The sequence below is a fragment of the Cervus canadensis genome, chromosome 7 (genome assembly GCF_019320065.1).
Source record: "Cervus canadensis isolate Bull #8, Minnesota chromosome 7, ASM1932006v1, whole genome shotgun sequence".
In the NCBI taxonomy this organism is placed as follows: Eukaryota; Metazoa; Chordata; class Mammalia; order Artiodactyla; family Cervidae; genus Cervus; species Cervus canadensis.
Genome location: NC_057392.1, coordinates 49,390,520 through 49,407,142, shown reverse-complemented (window position 1 = coordinate 49,407,142; position 16,623 = coordinate 49,390,520). Strand labels below are relative to the sequence as shown.

Genomic DNA, 16,623 nt, shown 5'->3' with positions numbered 1-16,623 from the left:
GATATTAGAGAATAGTTAGAAAACTTAATACAAATGATACTGCTGGAAGTAACAGGAGAAATAAGCCTTGAAACTTGAAAATGCATTTCAAAGCACAAAGCTGTACCAATGTGAAACTACTGGGTCAAAGCTCTGTAACCATCTTCCTGTACTGGTTTCTGCCTGCAGCCGGTTTCCTAACTCTCCTATGAATGATACCGGTCATAGAAATCTTGCCCTCTAATTAATGAAGAGTACAATAATCAATTCAAAATACACAGGTTCAAGCTATAAGAAAAATGCCAAAACCTGTTTCCACAGGTAGAATGGAAACACAGAGAAGATCTTGATTGAAAGATGAGGAAGGAAAGCAGAGAGAGAGAAGAGTTGATAGGGAGGGTAGGGTATCCTGGGCAGACGGAACAGCTGGTCCAAGGCTGGAAGGTTGCCTGAAAGACAGGCTCAAGAACCAGAGGCAACTCAATTATCAGTCTTTAAGGTCAAGGAGGAGGAGTGGCCAAAGGCAAAGCTGTAAAGAAAGGCGACTCTAACGTACCCTTCATAGGAATCAGGATACAGTATTTTACATGTGTGGCTCCTAATCACAAGTATGCCTCAAACCATTTGATTACTACTGTTTTTTTTATGTCCCTGCTTAGGTCAAATCCCCCCAATATTCTGTTTTAATGGGTAGAACTCCTAAAGTTGCTTTTCCTTTCAGTTATTATTTAGCTATCCACTCCACTCCCTTTAATTTTCATCCAGAAAAATGGGATTGCACTATAAGCACTGCACTTTTCCTTTAATGAGCTCAGAATAATTAAAAGAAGTATTAATACTTCATAATTTAACCACTATCATATTTATGATCTTTATACTATTTAAACTTGAATCTTATCTCACATAGACATATTTCTTTTGGCTGAATTCCTTGAACTGTACACGCTGGGTCAAATTGCGTAAGTAAATTTAGATTTTAATAAGTATTATGCAAGTTCTTTATGAATTTACAATAATGCAGCAGCAGTATTTTGGTTAAAATTTTCTCAAGCCCTCGCTAACACTTGATAGCATCAATCTTTTGAATTTTGTAAACTTGAGGAAAAAACTCTGGTTGTGGTTTAATTCTGTAGTTTCCCCAAAACTGAAGTGTCTCATCATTTTCATGTATTCAGTGGCCATTTATATGTCCTTTTCTGATAATTATCTGTATCATTTACCCTTTTTTAAAAATTAAGCATGTGTTCATTGTTTCTTTCCCGATTTATATTCTTGATCATGAACTCCTCTGAAAGGTGATGGGGAGCCATTTATTATAAGAATTCCAGGTAGAAGACTGGTATTAGATTTGAATGTTAAAGACCCCTCAGTGGACAGAGTGTGTACACAGATTAGACAAAGAAAAAGTGGAGAAAAGAGCTAAGTCCCTGAATTAGAGACAATGACAGCGGGGATGGGAAAAGAAAAGTCTATCTGATAGACATAATTAGCAGGACAGCCAACAAATCTTTCTTTTTGCTTTGAAATGCTAGGTACACCATGAAATATTCCTAACCAAAAGTGTTATTTTCAAAAGGTCAGGCTAGATCAGTTTTACTGTAACAGGACAATCCTTGAATGTGAAACACAGCTATAACTGGAGGTAAATGTGATGTTGATAATGGTCATCTGACCTTTGGTGGTGAGGGTGGAAGGTGTATTTATTGCGATTCATGATACCCTGATCAAATGAGCACGTGGTTTCAACTACTAGGCAAAAGCAAGTACGGGTGACCCTTGAATAACATGAGTTTGAACTGTGTGGGTCTACTCACACATGGATTTTTTTCAATAAATACTATTAGTACTACAAGATCCACGTTGAATCTGCATGGCAGGTCCAGGAGCCAATCCCCTATAGATACCAAGGAATAACTGTAGATCATTGGAAAATAAACTTCTGTAAAATTATGTTTACCAAAAACATAACTATGTTCCTCTAACATGCCCAACACATAGCAGGCACTCAATAAACATTGAGAAAATAAATTAAAAATAGTTCCAGGGAGTTGTACTTTTATCTCAATTGCCTAAAACACTGAATTATGTTATATATTTGCACATATCCAATAATAATTTACCTAATAAATAATAAATTGAGTATAAATGATTGCACAAGACTTTCATAAACATAAATGATGCCTTATTGGAAAAACTGTAGGTAAAACCACTCATCAACGTGTACCTGCCAACATTCTGCACTTTGTGCCACGTCAGTTTTGACTCCAATTTTCTGTGTGCAAGAGCAATCACACGGAAGCCCTGTTTGGTGTAATCTTCCAAAACTTTTTCAAAATCAACAGGAACTTTTAAAAAAGAGAAAACGAAGGTCATTGTTAGAACTGTGACTAGCAGCTTACACAAATATCAGAATTTCACTCAAAGCCTTGCTGCTTCCTTACCTGTTTCAGGCTTACAAAGACCAGCAATGACCTCTGGTGCCCCTTTCATGTAGGCATCCATCTTTCTGTCCCCGAGCACCCTGGCCACCACACACATACGTTGCAAAGCAGAGGAAAATGGGAACTGGCGGACAATTCCTATCTCATAAACAGCCTACAGAATTTCGAAAGATGCACAAACCATTCATTATTTTTCAAAGAATTAAAACAGATACACCAGTATATTTACTATACCTCAATTAAAAAAAATTTTTTTTAAGATATACTTAGGTAATGAGTAAACATTCTTCACTTACTGGAAGTTCAAACAGCTCCTAAAAATAAACAAGACAAAAAGAATAAAGTAAAAGTACAGATTAAGCCAATTAACACACTCAAACAACAACAAAAAAATTTAACTGCATATCCACAAACAACTATTTGGAAAACAACACGGAATTTTTAATATTTCAAAGTCAGGTTTAAGACTCTTCTCTACCAGCTCCCATTTCTTAAAAAAAAAAAAAAAAAAGTTTATTCTTGAGTATTTTAAAACACTCTGCTATCCTAGGAATATTAACATATTAAGTTCTTAAACTAAGAGGTATATATTTAAAAATTAACCTAAAAATAAAAGCTTCCACATATTTTTTTTATTAAATCCTAGGAATACAGACGCAAACTAAAAGTCTTAACCACCATGTATCTAAATCACAAGGCTCTAAGCTGCTTGCTAAGTAGGAATGAACGGAACAGCACTGAGAATTGCATCTCAATGTTTTACATGGAATGCCTGCAACACACCAGGCATAGTTTCTGATAAACGCAGTAAAGATATTCATATCTGCATTAGAGTTTTTAAAAGGACATGTGATTCCATCTTCCAGCAATATTTTAAAATGAGAAGAAAATGTGAGCACCGAAAGTATTATCAAGCAGTTCCATACCATTTCTTGGTTTCCTGCAGGTGCAGATTCAGGAAGCAGCTGTTTTGGAGGACGAACCACAGTTGGCATAATTCGATTATGAAGTGCTGTTTCCTCTTCAGTTGCTTCTTCCAAAATCTAAAAGTAAAATAATCAACACATTGATTCATGAAACTCATAAATTCAACTCACTGGTTCCATTTTAAAATAAAACATTATGGCTATCTTCAGTTAAGGTTTTTTTTTTTCTTTTTTAAGTAAAACAAAATATAAATAAAACTAGTTTTAAAGTCCTAGTAACCTGTGGGAGAGAGGAGGTAGAGGTTAGTAAAGAAATAAGAGAAAAACTTCTAATACTGCTCCTATAACCAGTTAAGTCTAGAGACTAGTTCTGTAAAATACAGAAGGTCCTGCAGTTCCAAAAATTTTTAGTCTATCATCCAGAGATTCCTTGCTGCTAACAGAAGAGGATTAAAAATATGCAGAGCTCAGATATGGTTAAGAGAACCACTGGGTCAGGAGCTCAATGAGGTAGGAAGATGTAAATTTAGATTTCCAGCTTGTTGTTGTTATTGTTTAGTTGCTAAATCATGTTCAACTCTTTTGCAACCTGAGGGGACTGTAGGCCCACCAGGCTCCTGTCGTGGGATTTCCCAGGCAAGAATACTGGAGTGGGTTGCCATTTCCTTCTCCAGGGCACCTTCCTCACCCAGAGATTGAACCCGCATTGAACTCTCCTGCATTGGCAGGATACAGCAATAAGGAAACAGTAGCCCAGGATAAACACAAAAGGACATAGAGGAGAGGTGGGATCAAACTTATCAGTCAGAATAGCTGATCAAAGCAAAAGAAAAAACAAGTCACAGAGGTCATACTCTATAGATATAAACTACATCCCTGAGAGGAGGAAGGGCTGCTAAAATGAGGGGCAGTATTCCAGGGTACTGCTTGTGCAAGCACTGTGGGAGAGGGTGGGAAAGCAACCAGAAGACGACTTCTTCTCTCCTGAACTCAAGGCCTGCTGATGGGGCCCCTATACAACAGCTCCCCCAGGCAGCCTTCGCATTCAGGGAAGACCCTTCCCAGGAAAACCAACATACCAACATACTTCTCAGGACCAACACACATATGGGCAAGGATAAAAACCTTGTTACAGCAGCTACCCAGAGTATCAAATCAAACCTTCATTCTTAAATATGAAAGTAGGATGAAGAAATATAATGAAAATCAACAAGGAGATGTCCATGACACCTCAATTTTTTTTGAAAGTATAAAGGAGAAGATTACATATAGGAAGGGGGAAACACTGAACCTAGAGAAAATGAAGAATTCAGAAGCAAGAAGGGAACTTTAAATACAAACTAATACCTGTAAAACAAGAGCTGGAGGCTGGAAAATACTCACAACCAGAGCAAACACTCGGAAATTAAAATAATCAAAGACAAAACAAACAAAGACGTGAACAAACAGAAACCTCTGTGAGCATGTGCGTGTGCACATGTGTGTGTTGAGGAAGAGAGAGAGAAAGGACACAGGAAGTAGAATGTGGGGACTGAAGACATATGATCACTATACTTTTTCCCTATGGCCAACAAACTGAGTCACTGAGATCACCTTACTGCTTAGACCTACTGCCTCAAGATACTGATCCTGCTTTTTCCTGTAAACATAAAGCAGGGCCCTGAGTAGGTCCAGGTCTTCCTCTATTAAAGGTTGTTTGAATGAGTCAATTAAACTAAAGCAGAATTTCTACACAACTGTAAATATCTCTCTGGTGACATATCTTTAGAAATTACATAGTTCCTTATATAGTATGGGACAGACCAAAATCAAAACAAATTGAAGAAATAATTCTTCTGTAAGTTAATTTTTACTATTTTCCTGAAGTTAACTGTACTTTAAAACATTGAACTTACCCATCCGATGGCTTCAAACATTTTCAAATCAAGTGGATCTCCAGAAAGCACTCCTTCAATTTTTGTAAGTGAATGACAAGTAGCCATACAAGCAACAAACTGAGACTTTACCAACATCTCACTGCAAACCTTTTCTTCTGGCAAAAGAAAACTATACAGAAAACACACTGAATTAGATTCATAAACCCCAAGACTGAAGACAGTAGTTTAATAGAACTTTTCAGGTTTTATTACTTTTAAAAGTAGAAATAAAATGTTTGCATTTATGCACGTATTGCATGTATTAATTTCATTACAGATTTTGACATTCAAAAACATTTTCTTCCATGAAAATTATTATACATGAGTAAAATATAGTGTTATCTTAGATTCTAAATAAATAGACCAGACGTACCAGTACGGAAAATATTACATACTAAATAATTAAAACTCTTGCCTATGAACATATGGGAAATTAGAAGACACAAACACTCTCTTGCAAAAACATAAAATGACTATGTAACACACTACCTTTCAAATACAAAACTGAGCTTGTAAGAAAAAAAGGGAAAATTTTAAGTGCCAAAAACAGGGAAAGGACAACCAAAGGGGTGTGACCTTAAACAAATGCTGTGACTACAGGGGGAGAAGGAAGAAGGGAAGGGAGCCCTCTCAGTACACTTAAGGCCTTCGGTTTTAAAAACTATACAGGAACAAGAGACAAAGCCCTGGCCACATACAAAGTAGGAAGTTGCAACTGAGAGAATCCCTTTCACCAAGATGCTCTTGAAGAACTACAACCTTGGAAAAAGAAAAGATTCACCCATAGACTCAAATGCATAAGTAAGAACAAGCTTATCTCTTTTCCCCCACTCAAAGTTCAAGAAAATAGTTATATCTATATAATATTTACTATGTATTGGGCGCTATTCAAAGAACTTTAAATTTATTTGCCTCATCTCATCCTATACCACCAAAAGGTGTTTTATTATCACCATTTTATAGATGAGGAAACTGAAGCAGAAGGGTTTAAGGGACTTGCCAAGCCTCAGTATACAGGTGCCAAAGCAAGGGTTCAAACACAAGAGGTCTGGTGTCAGGGCCTGAAGTCTGAACCATTAAGCTACTCAGGATGGGATCTGGGTTTGAATACATATGCTACTGTCCAGTCCAGAAATCCCTAAGTTATAAAAGTAACATTAAAGTTTGCCTGGCACCACTGACACTACTTTTGGCCAAGAAAGGTCAAAACTCTCTGGAGAGGCACTCCCACAACACAGCTACAAAGGAGTCTCACCAAAATATTCCACTAAGGATGAATCCATAATTTAAAAATGAACCAGGAAATAACTCTCATGACTCAACAGACACAACAAAGACAGAATTAGAATCCCATAAACGGGAGATAATAGAATGGCCATCTGAAAGAATGCAAAGGCATTTTAAAATTATAGACTTTGAAAAAGAACAAGACACCATGGTGGGGAAAGGAGAGAGCCAGATTTGAAAAAAAACAAATGAAATTTATTATCCAGGATATGGTTAGGATTCCCAGATGGAGAGAAAGAATGGGAGGAAAGCCACAATGGGAATAAAAAGAAGCTGCATACTTTCCAGAATTTATGAAAAGAATGAATCTTTGGAATCAAGAAGCAAAATTAGTCCCACACAAACAAAAAGATCGTGGTGAAACTGCAGAAATCAAGCATAAAGAAGTATTTTTTAAACAACAAAGGAGAAAAAAAAATTACTAAAGAAGACTAACGTTATCTATGAATATGGCAATTTAATCCACAGGAATGGGATATAAGAAGCAATGGTTACCAAACCCATCCATTAATCTAGGTACATCTTAGCATGTAGACTGCATATGAAACCAAAATCATAAAATGCTATACAACAAGTGCATACAAAAAGGGAGGTAAAAGTAAAAGTAGTCTACAGTCCATAGGTTTTATGGAGTTAGAAACTAATAAAGACACCCATAGGGTCTTCCCTGGCGGTCCAGGGTTAAGATTTCACTTTTCAATGCAGGAGGTGCAGGTTCAACCCCTGTTCAGGAACCTAAGAGCCAACATGCTTTGCGGCCAAAAAACCAAAACTTAGAACAGAAGCAATAAAATCTTTAAAAAAAAAAAAAAGACATTCATAGACTTTAGACTCTAAATATGAATATTAGTAACTTACAGACAAGTAATAAAGATTAGGATGTATAAATTCTGAAAAATGAGAGAAATATGAAACCTGTGTGTGGGAACTGGGGTAAGAGAGTCGGTGGTAGAAATAATTTCAAATATATCTGAAATCACAATAAATGTGAACACAATGGCAGAGAAAGAGTGAAAAGAGATGGAAAAAAGATACATAGGCATATATTAGGCAAGAGCAAGCTGGTATGTAAGCACACAAATATTCGATGAAACAGAATTAAAAAGCAACAGGCATCATCAGGGATAAGTAAGTTCACAATGTGATATGCTATTTACCAAGATGTGCCAACTCTGACATTACATGAACCAAACAACAGTCTCTCAAACTGTATAAACCAAAATCCTATACTTTCAAGAGAGGGGGGGGGGAAAAAAAGCAAAAACACAACTATAGTAGTAAAACTTCTAAGCATCAAAAGATAGCAATAACAAAGTAAAAAAATATAAAACAGAGACTGGAGAAATATTTTCGTAACGCATAGTACTGAAAAAAATTATCACCCAGAAAATACAAAGGACTTCTAACAAATGAATAAGATAAAGACAAACACCACCATTAAAAAAAAAAAAAAAAACAGGATATAAACTGACAATGCACAGAATGACAAATAATCCTCCTTCCAAAAATTTGAAAAAATGTTCAGCTTTATAAGCAATGAAGAAACTCCGAACAAAGCCACAATGAAATAATATTTCATAGCTATTCATTTGGGAAAATCAGAAGTCTGGCAATACCAAGTTTGGCAAGGATGCAGGGCAATAGGATCACCCATACAGTGAGGGAGAGTGAGTTTGCACCGTCACTTAGAGAGTAAGCAGACGGTACCTACTAGAGCTGTGGCCATGCATGTGCTGTATGATCCAGTATTGAAACTGTGAAAAAACTGGTTTACTCAAACTCAAGGACATACTCACAGGAGTTGTAACACTAAGAATTTTAATTGCAACACTGTTTATGAGTGTGGAAGGAAAAATAGAGAAAAATTGAAACTGCCCTCTGGCTGAAGAACAAATATTATGGTTTAGTCACACAATGGCATACTAAAAAATAGTTAAGATTAATAATTTGGATCTATACAGATCAACATGAATGAATCTTGGAAACATGTTATAAGGCCAAAAGGTGGCAAAAACACATACAGTACATATCAGTCATATATACTCATTTATGGACAGATCTTGTTTATGGGTAGATATACAGGAAGTAAACTATAAAAACATGAGAGGATAAAAACACAACTTCAGAACAATGGCAAGGATAGACAAAGGGATAGGATAAGACTTCAGCAGTATCTGTAATGTTTTAAATCTTTTTAAATCTTTTTGCTTCAGAGATCTGAAACAAATACGGCAAAATGTCAACGTTTAATCTCAGTAGTGGGTACAGAGTTATCTGTCGTATTACTTTCTATATGTCTGAACGTTCATATATTAATATATTTATTAAAAATAAACTAATAAAAGACCCTGATGCTGGGAAAGATTGAAGGGAGGGGGAAAGGGGGACAACAGAAGACGAAATGGTTGGATGGCATCATTAACTCAATGCACATGAGTTTAAGCAAACTCTGGGAGACAGTGAAGGACAGGGGAGCCTGGTATGCTGCAGTTCACGGGGTCAAAAAAAATCAGACGTGACTGAGCGACTGAACAACAACAACAAATGGTCAAATCTAGCTGATAATTACCGTGCATTTTCCACTCGCTGAATCCCCCAAAGATCTAAACCATCTTCAGTAAGGGTTCCAGTCTTTAAAAAAAAAACAACACACATTTACAAAATCATGAAAAACTATGCTATGTCTACAAAATAGAGTGCTATACAGATATAAAAGGGGGAAGGAGATGAGTAAGATCTCTGTGTGTGTGCTAACAGAAAATAACTTTCAAGACAAAACTGAGGAAAAGGGTGTAGAACACTCTCTTGGTACAGTTCCTCTATGTGGGTGGGGTGGGGGGAGATATGTGTAGAAAATGTATACTTATGTGCTTGTGTTATTAAACAGTGGAACAATGTGCCACTCAACCTATCACAATGGATGCCAACACAGGAGGGAGAGATTAGGGCGTATGGAGCCAAAATAGGGAAGAAGAACAAAGTTAAATGACATCAAGAAGTGTAATCAGCCAAATTCAGGAAATAAATAAGCTGGGTTCTCCAATAAGATGACTGGAAAAGAAAGGCAAGAAAAACAATGGTTACCGATTAACTGCAATCATTGCAATCTGTATTTGGATTACAATTGAAAACAGACTGTAAAGCAGGGAAACCTGAATATGTACTGGATATTAGGTAATACAGAGGCTGTTAATTCTGGTAAGTGTAGTAGTAAGCAGTGCTAATGGTATTGTGGTAATGTGTTTTTAAAACATTATTTTATCTTCTAGAGCTACATACTGAAGTATATGGATAAAGTAATATAATGTCTGATGCTGCCACCTTCAAAATGAGGGGACAATAAAGTAAGACTGACAAAATGCTGGTTAACTGTTTAAGTAGGATAATGGGTAAATGAGGGTTTATTTCACTTGCATCTTTTTTTCCACTTCTGGGTCTGCTTAAAAACTTTTCAAACATTTCCAAAAAAGCTCAAACATAGATAAAATTTTCTGAACAGATTAATTTAATATGAAACAGTCATTAAGTTACAACCTTCTTTTTTTCTTAACAAAATACACCTCACTTTTTTTTCTTGATAATAAAGATGACACACAAAAATCAAATGTGTATCATATCAGTTACCCAGAAGAACCTGGTCAAGATTTAGTTCTCTGAACTTTCAGAAAAACTGATCCCACATGAGGAAAGGAGAACCCTCTGTATTTCAAACAAGTAAAAAAATCTGTCCTTTTCACATGAAATTATATAACCAGTGTCCTTTGTAATTTTATAACACATTCAATAAAATCATAGAGCAAACACTAAATGTATATACTTCAGAGCAGTAACATTCCAGGAAACATATCTGTATGAAGTCTATTCTGTTAAAAACACGAAACAGCAAATAAATTTAACTACTACTACAAGGTATAATTCTAGAAGGACTGGTCAATTGCAGATTTGGGCAAATAAGCAATATCCAAAGTAATAAAAATTGAAAAAATAATATAAAAATGATACAGATGCCAAATAAGTTTTTAAAAAGGAAAATTAGAAAAACATTTCTTTTCAAATGTGTGCAAATTAGTTGATAAAGAACACAGAAACCATTAATCTAAATACTTTAGGTTTACAAAACTACAAAGTGACCTTTGAGAATGATTATGAAACTGAACCAACCTTGTCAAAGCAAATAAGATTCAGTTGTCCACAGATGTTGATCCTTTGGGGACTGGTACAGAAAATACCCACTTTCTTCAGTCTTCTTTGGGCATACACAATGCCAGCGGTCATTGCAGCAGGAAGTGCAGGCGGCACAGTAATTGTAATGATATCAAGAGACTCGATAATTATATCTGCAACTTCAACCTACGGTTAACATAAAAATAAATATCAGGCCCCCCAATATTAAATATTTATTAATCCAATGAGTATTTCTTTAGTTTTATATATAAAGCACATATATATTCACCTATTAATTATAAACAATTTTTTTCCCTTTTAGAGATGCTGCAAAATAGAAAGCTCAATGAATCGTCAGTGGGCTGTGAAATGAGAGCTATTTTTTTTAAAAATTCCTACTTTAATAGCCTCATATACTTCATACACTACATACTTTAAAGTAAACAACATTATTAGATATTGACTCTTACTACTATCAGAGTCTCTACAAGGAATAGAAAAAGAAATCTGACAAGGTGCCTTAGAAATATCTTCAATTCAGTAATCACAAATAATTTTAATGCTGTATATACCACAGGTTAAAAAAAGAAAAAAGAATAAAACTTTTGGTGAGTATGTGATCACTCCTCCCTTTTATAAGTCACAAGAAAGCAAATAAAAGACCATCTAAACCTGGTAAAAACTTTCTGCTATAATGGTGATTTTCTACATCTGTACTTTCTAACATAATAGCTACAAGTCTCACATGGCTCTAAGTTAAATTAATTTAAATTAAAATTTCAATTTTCCAGTCTCGCTAGACACATCTCAAATCCTCAATAGCCACATGTGATAATTAAAAATCAAACTCTATTAAAGGTTTCCCACGTACATACCTCATTTAAAATGTTATTGATAATAGTGTAGATAAACCCAATTGCAGCCACAGCCACTAGACACAGTAGAAATAAGCAGGCATCTCTGTAGAGTTTAAAATCGGTTGGTTTGGGATACAATATGGAGCGAACAAGCTGTCCTTTGGAAGTACTAAATCCTTTTTTAAAAAAAAAAGTAAAGAAGAAAATGATTCTATAGTAACTCTATCAGAAAATGATAATTATCTCTCAAAATAGAATCTCTCTTTAAACATGCAATAAGCATCAAATGTGCTAAACCATGCAAGAAAAGATTAAGTATTTTCTACCTGTTCTAACTACTATGGCTTTGACAAGTTCTCCAGCGTAGAAACGAGTCTGAATAACAGTTGTCCCACAAAACAAAGTGTGTCGTCTATGTGTTTCTGGACTATATAATTCATCTCTCGTTCCTTTCATGTCCACTGAAGGATTTGGCAAATTAGTTTTTGTCACTGGAACACTTTCTCCTTTAAAAAAAAAATTCATAACTTAAAGCATAGAAATCAGTATCAAACACACAAATTTTGAGTGGTGTGTTTATAACTTGAGTTAATAACTGTTAACAACAGTTATTAAAAGTTCTCAAATGTGAATAACACAGCTTAATCAATCAGCCTTTTATCTTCCAATTTCCTTACCCAGAAACAGCAAATCTTGTCTTCTACAGTAATTCTCGAAAGTCATCTGTGACTCAAAGGTAATCATTTGGAAATAATTACATCACGTTTCTTAAGAAGACAAGGTTGTTGCCATCACCACAGCACCTGTTCTGGTACCCCTGAGAACTAACCTGGGAAGCACTCTGCAACCCCAAGAACACACAACATGTGAAGATCCACTCCTAACCACCCTCACCTCCCAACAACCCCCCAGCACACACACACACGCATGAAGAGAACAGACATCTGAGAAAAGAGGAGTATGGTAATCCTCTAACAGTAACAAACAGACAAATTATTTTACTGCTACAATGTTATGCTCTGTAGCATCCACACTTCTTGTGTCAAGGGCAAAAGGTGTGCAGGGATGTTTATGTGCATGAGTGTGTTTTAAGACAGACTCTTACTAGTTCAAAAATGTATTACATAAGAATCACTTTCTTGCCAGATTGACTACGACAATTAAAAAAGTCATATGATAAAAAGAAATAAAGCTCTACCTCTAGATTCTGAATTTCCAAAGGGAAGTTATTTTGCAGTCTATTTCTCCCCAATTTAATAAAAATATCAACTCTTTTATTCCTACATTTTGTACATCAAAGTGAAAAGCAGTAAATATGCTGTGGGGAAAGATCTTTTTTCCGAGTCCCTTCTATAAAGCATTTCCTCCTGTCAGAAGAATGTCCAGAAGCTGGACAAGAGATGTTAGCACCAGCATTATACTTTAGTATTACAGCTGAGTATAATGCAGGATTTGGTTCTCTCAAAAAAAAAAAAAAAACTAAACTTCAATATCTATCACATGATGTTTGTGAATAAAGGATACAAACTGCATAGTTAATACTGATACAAGCTTAATCAGTAACTACTTAGTCCTATCATTATAAGCAACTCAGCTAACTTTTACTCATTTAATTTAGTTTACCTGTTAACATGCTTTCATTTACAATGCAAGTACCGTTAATAAGCACTGCATCACAAGGCATGACTGTCCCATTTAATGGAATGACCATGACATCTCCCGGCACAAGGTCTGTAGAAAAGATCTCTTCTATTTCTGAATTTAAGGAAAGAAAAAGAAAGACAGGTCTGGAAAGAGTATTCTTTAACTTGTAATAAAAATACAACAAGCTAAAGATCATCCAAAGGTTACCTGATCTCAGTAAGACATTAAAAATATAATGGAGTTAAATAAGAAAATCCCAATAGATGAAGAGTTCTGACAAAATTATTATTCCTTAAGCTAACAGAGCACAGTGTCTATAATGTGTCAGCTAGTTTGTCCCTGGATAGTACACCAAGTACACACAGTTAATGCCAAGTCCCCTCTAAGCTAACAGATGGGTGGATTTCAACACTCATTTCAACAGTGGATGGTCAATCTTAGCTATCAGCCCTGTGAGCTAAACAGGCAGTAAGTCCACCCAGGACACTCCCCTGAAATATGTACATAACCTCAGACTTCTATAATCCCCCGGAAACAGAGAAAAGCACTGAAATTTTAGCACTTTCTAACAGGATTCTTTTCCTTATGACTACTATTTATATTCCATATTGTTTCATTGTCTTCTCAGTATTCCTAAAACAGTTCCAAAGTATCTTAGACATTATTTCAAATAAATGTATAAAATAAAACTTACCATATCTAGTTCATTACTTCCTTAGAAATTTATGTATTATATTCAAGTTAGTCAAACACTTCTTTCAAGATCTTCTCAAGTAAAAGGTGGCCTTATATTTGGGCATTCTTTCTTCCTCTACCCCTAGATTTTATTAAACTATGCTTAAACGAGACTTACACTAGTTTCTAAGCAAAGATGGGTGAGAAGAAAACTACTGTTTGTGATGTTGGCCCTTAGGACAAATATTCTTTTGTTTCTTAAAAAAAAAAAAAAGTAGAAGTAGTTTACTAAGCTAAAAGCAAAGAATTCTAAAGTTATTTAGCATGTAGTAAGTATAATAATCTTCATTTCTTAATACAATCCTTTATTTTAAAAACTTGACTCATGGGGAGGGAGGTGGGAGCGGAGATTGGGATGGGGAACACATGTAAATCCATGGCTGATTCATGTCAATGTATGGCAAAAATCACTACAATATTGTAATTAGCCTCCAACTAATAAAAATAAATGAAAAAAAAAAAAAAAACGGAAAAAAAATATAAACTTGACTCAATGCCCTCATGCCACTTGAAATTCTAACCTTTAGGTATACGGGGAAACTAAGTATCAATGATCTGTTGGACTACTGAGGGGGTAAGGAAGAACTACACTGAGAGATGCCCAGCATCTTTGGTAGTGGCAGTGCGGGAAGGGAAGGAGCATCAATAAACCACACATCTTAAGACTGCAACTAGGAAAGGCGATATAATCAGCTAAAGTAGCAAGTGACCAAGAAGCACAAGGAAGAAAACAACCTGCTAGGTCAACTTCGGTTCACACTTGGATGTGGGATACCGAGTCGAAGAGAATGCAGGCTGATTTGGTTTTCCTGATAAATCAGAGGCTGCTGTCTCCAAGACCTATGATGCTGAGCTGCCTCCCCTGTATCCTTAACCTCTTCCATATATCACCGGACAAACCCATGTGTCCAAAATGTTATCCTTCCCTACAATTCTGCTTCTCCTCCAGTGGAGGCGAACAGGTATATTTTAATTTAATGACACCAACATTCATCCCCCGCCAGCCTGACACCACTCTATCAGCAAATCTTGTTCAGTGCCCACATTTAAGTATCTTTCAAAGCCATCTCTCCACCCTCCATCTCCACAACCTTCACCCTGATTCATTTCATGCCTTCAATATTACTTCCTTCTAAATAAGTTTGAACATGGCAATCAGAAGGATTTTTTCAAATAGGCAACTACGATCATATCAGTTCAGTTGCTCAGTCGTGTCTGACTCTTTGCAACCCCATGAACCAAAGGCACGCCAGGTCTCCCTGTCCATCACCAACTCTCGGAGTTCACCCAAACTCATGTCCATTGAGTCGGTGATGCCATCTAACCATCTCATCCTCTGTCATCCCCTTCTCCTCCTGCCTTCAATCTTTCCCAACATCAGGGTCTTTTCAAATGAGTCAACTCTTCCCATCAGGTGGCCAAAATACTGGAGTTTCAGCTTCAACATCAGTCCTTCCAATGAACACCCAGGACTGATCTCTTTTAGGATGGACTGGTTGGATCTCCTTGCTGTCCAAGGAACTCTCAAGAGTCTTCTCCAACACCACAGTTCAAAAGCATCAATTCTTTGGCACTCAGCTTTCTTTATAGTCCAACTCTCACATCCATACATGACTACTGGAAAAACCATAGCCTTGACTAGACGGACCTTTGTTGACAAAGTAATGGCTCTGCTTTTTAATATGCTGTCTAGGTTGGTCATAACTTTCCTTCCAAGGAGTAAGCGTCTTTTAATTTCATGGCTGCAATCACCATCTGCAGTGATTGTGGAGCCCCAAAAAATAAAGTCAGCCACTGTTTCCCCACCTATTTGCCATGAAGTAATAGGATCATATCACTCTCCTACTTAAAACCCTTCAATGTCTTTCCACTGCCTTTTGGGAGAGTCCAAATTCCTTCACAAGCCTTAAAAGACTATCTACCCTCTAACTGCTGCATCTGCCACACTGAATTTCTTTCAGTTATTACAATGAACAAACTCTCTAATTTCCAGGCCTTTGGGCACTAGAATCCTCTTATCTCCCTCTCTCACCACTGCCTTATCACTTTCTCACCTATACTTTATCTGGCTAGTTCAATCACTTAAAATATACCTGTTCAAAGAAGCCATCCGTGACACCTATAGTAAATGAGCTCTAATATCTAAGTTCCCTGAACTCTATCATTTATCACACTTCATTGTTCTGTTTATCATCTGTCTTTCCAACTAGACTGAAGTTCAATGATGGCAAGGACTATGTCCATCCCGAGAGCCCAGTATAGTGCCTGTCACATTACAGAAAAAGAAAAATACAATTTCACATAAATGAATGAACTTGATACAGAGACATGACTATAAATCCAAACATACATTTTTGTTTCTTATGGAACTGTATGTATATGCATAATATATTGGGCTTGCTTCACACATTAGTGCATAGTGGATATCTTTTTCTATTTACTTTCCTAAGAGTAAAATGAAGTACTTACCTTCATTTACTCTGCAAACTGAAACTCTCACAGTACTATGAGCCGCCACCATGTCATGTAACATAATATATTGCTGAATCAGAGGAAAAAAATTTTGAACTCGTTAATATAAACTCTGTCTTCAATCTATTAGAAAGCAAGGGTAATATAAAATAAGATAAGCTAATATAGTGCTAGTGGTAAAGAATCCACCTGCAATGCAGGA

At 36.0% G+C, this 16,623-nt stretch overlaps 1 protein-coding gene across 4 annotated transcripts in view; it reads right to left on the bottom strand.

The window, feature by feature from the left end:
• ATP13A3 (ATPase 13A3) overlaps positions 1 to 16,623 on the bottom strand; it is a 77,772-nt gene that overhangs the window by 30,989 nt on the left and 30,160 nt on the right. For all 4 annotated transcript variants that reach the window (XM_043473328.1, XM_043473331.1, XM_043473330.1 and 1 more), the window contains 11 exons: positions 16,419 to 16,491; positions 13,194 to 13,325; positions 11,897 to 12,076; positions 11,589 to 11,746; positions 10,711 to 10,899; positions 9,119 to 9,180; positions 5,242 to 5,392; positions 3,347 to 3,463; positions 2,717 to 2,734; positions 2,421 to 2,574; positions 2,204 to 2,324 (listed from right to left, as the gene is read on the bottom strand). In XM_043473328.1, coding sequence (XP_043329263.1) covers positions 2,204 to 2,324; positions 2,421 to 2,574; positions 2,717 to 2,734; positions 3,347 to 3,463; positions 5,242 to 5,392; positions 9,119 to 9,180; positions 10,711 to 10,899; positions 11,589 to 11,746; positions 11,897 to 12,076; positions 13,194 to 13,325; positions 16,419 to 16,491 — 1,355 coding nt within the window. The remainder of the gene's footprint in view (positions 1 to 2,203; positions 2,325 to 2,420; positions 2,575 to 2,716; positions 2,735 to 3,346; positions 3,464 to 5,241; positions 5,393 to 9,118; positions 9,181 to 10,710; positions 10,900 to 11,588; positions 11,747 to 11,896; positions 12,077 to 13,193; positions 13,326 to 16,418; positions 16,492 to 16,623) is intronic.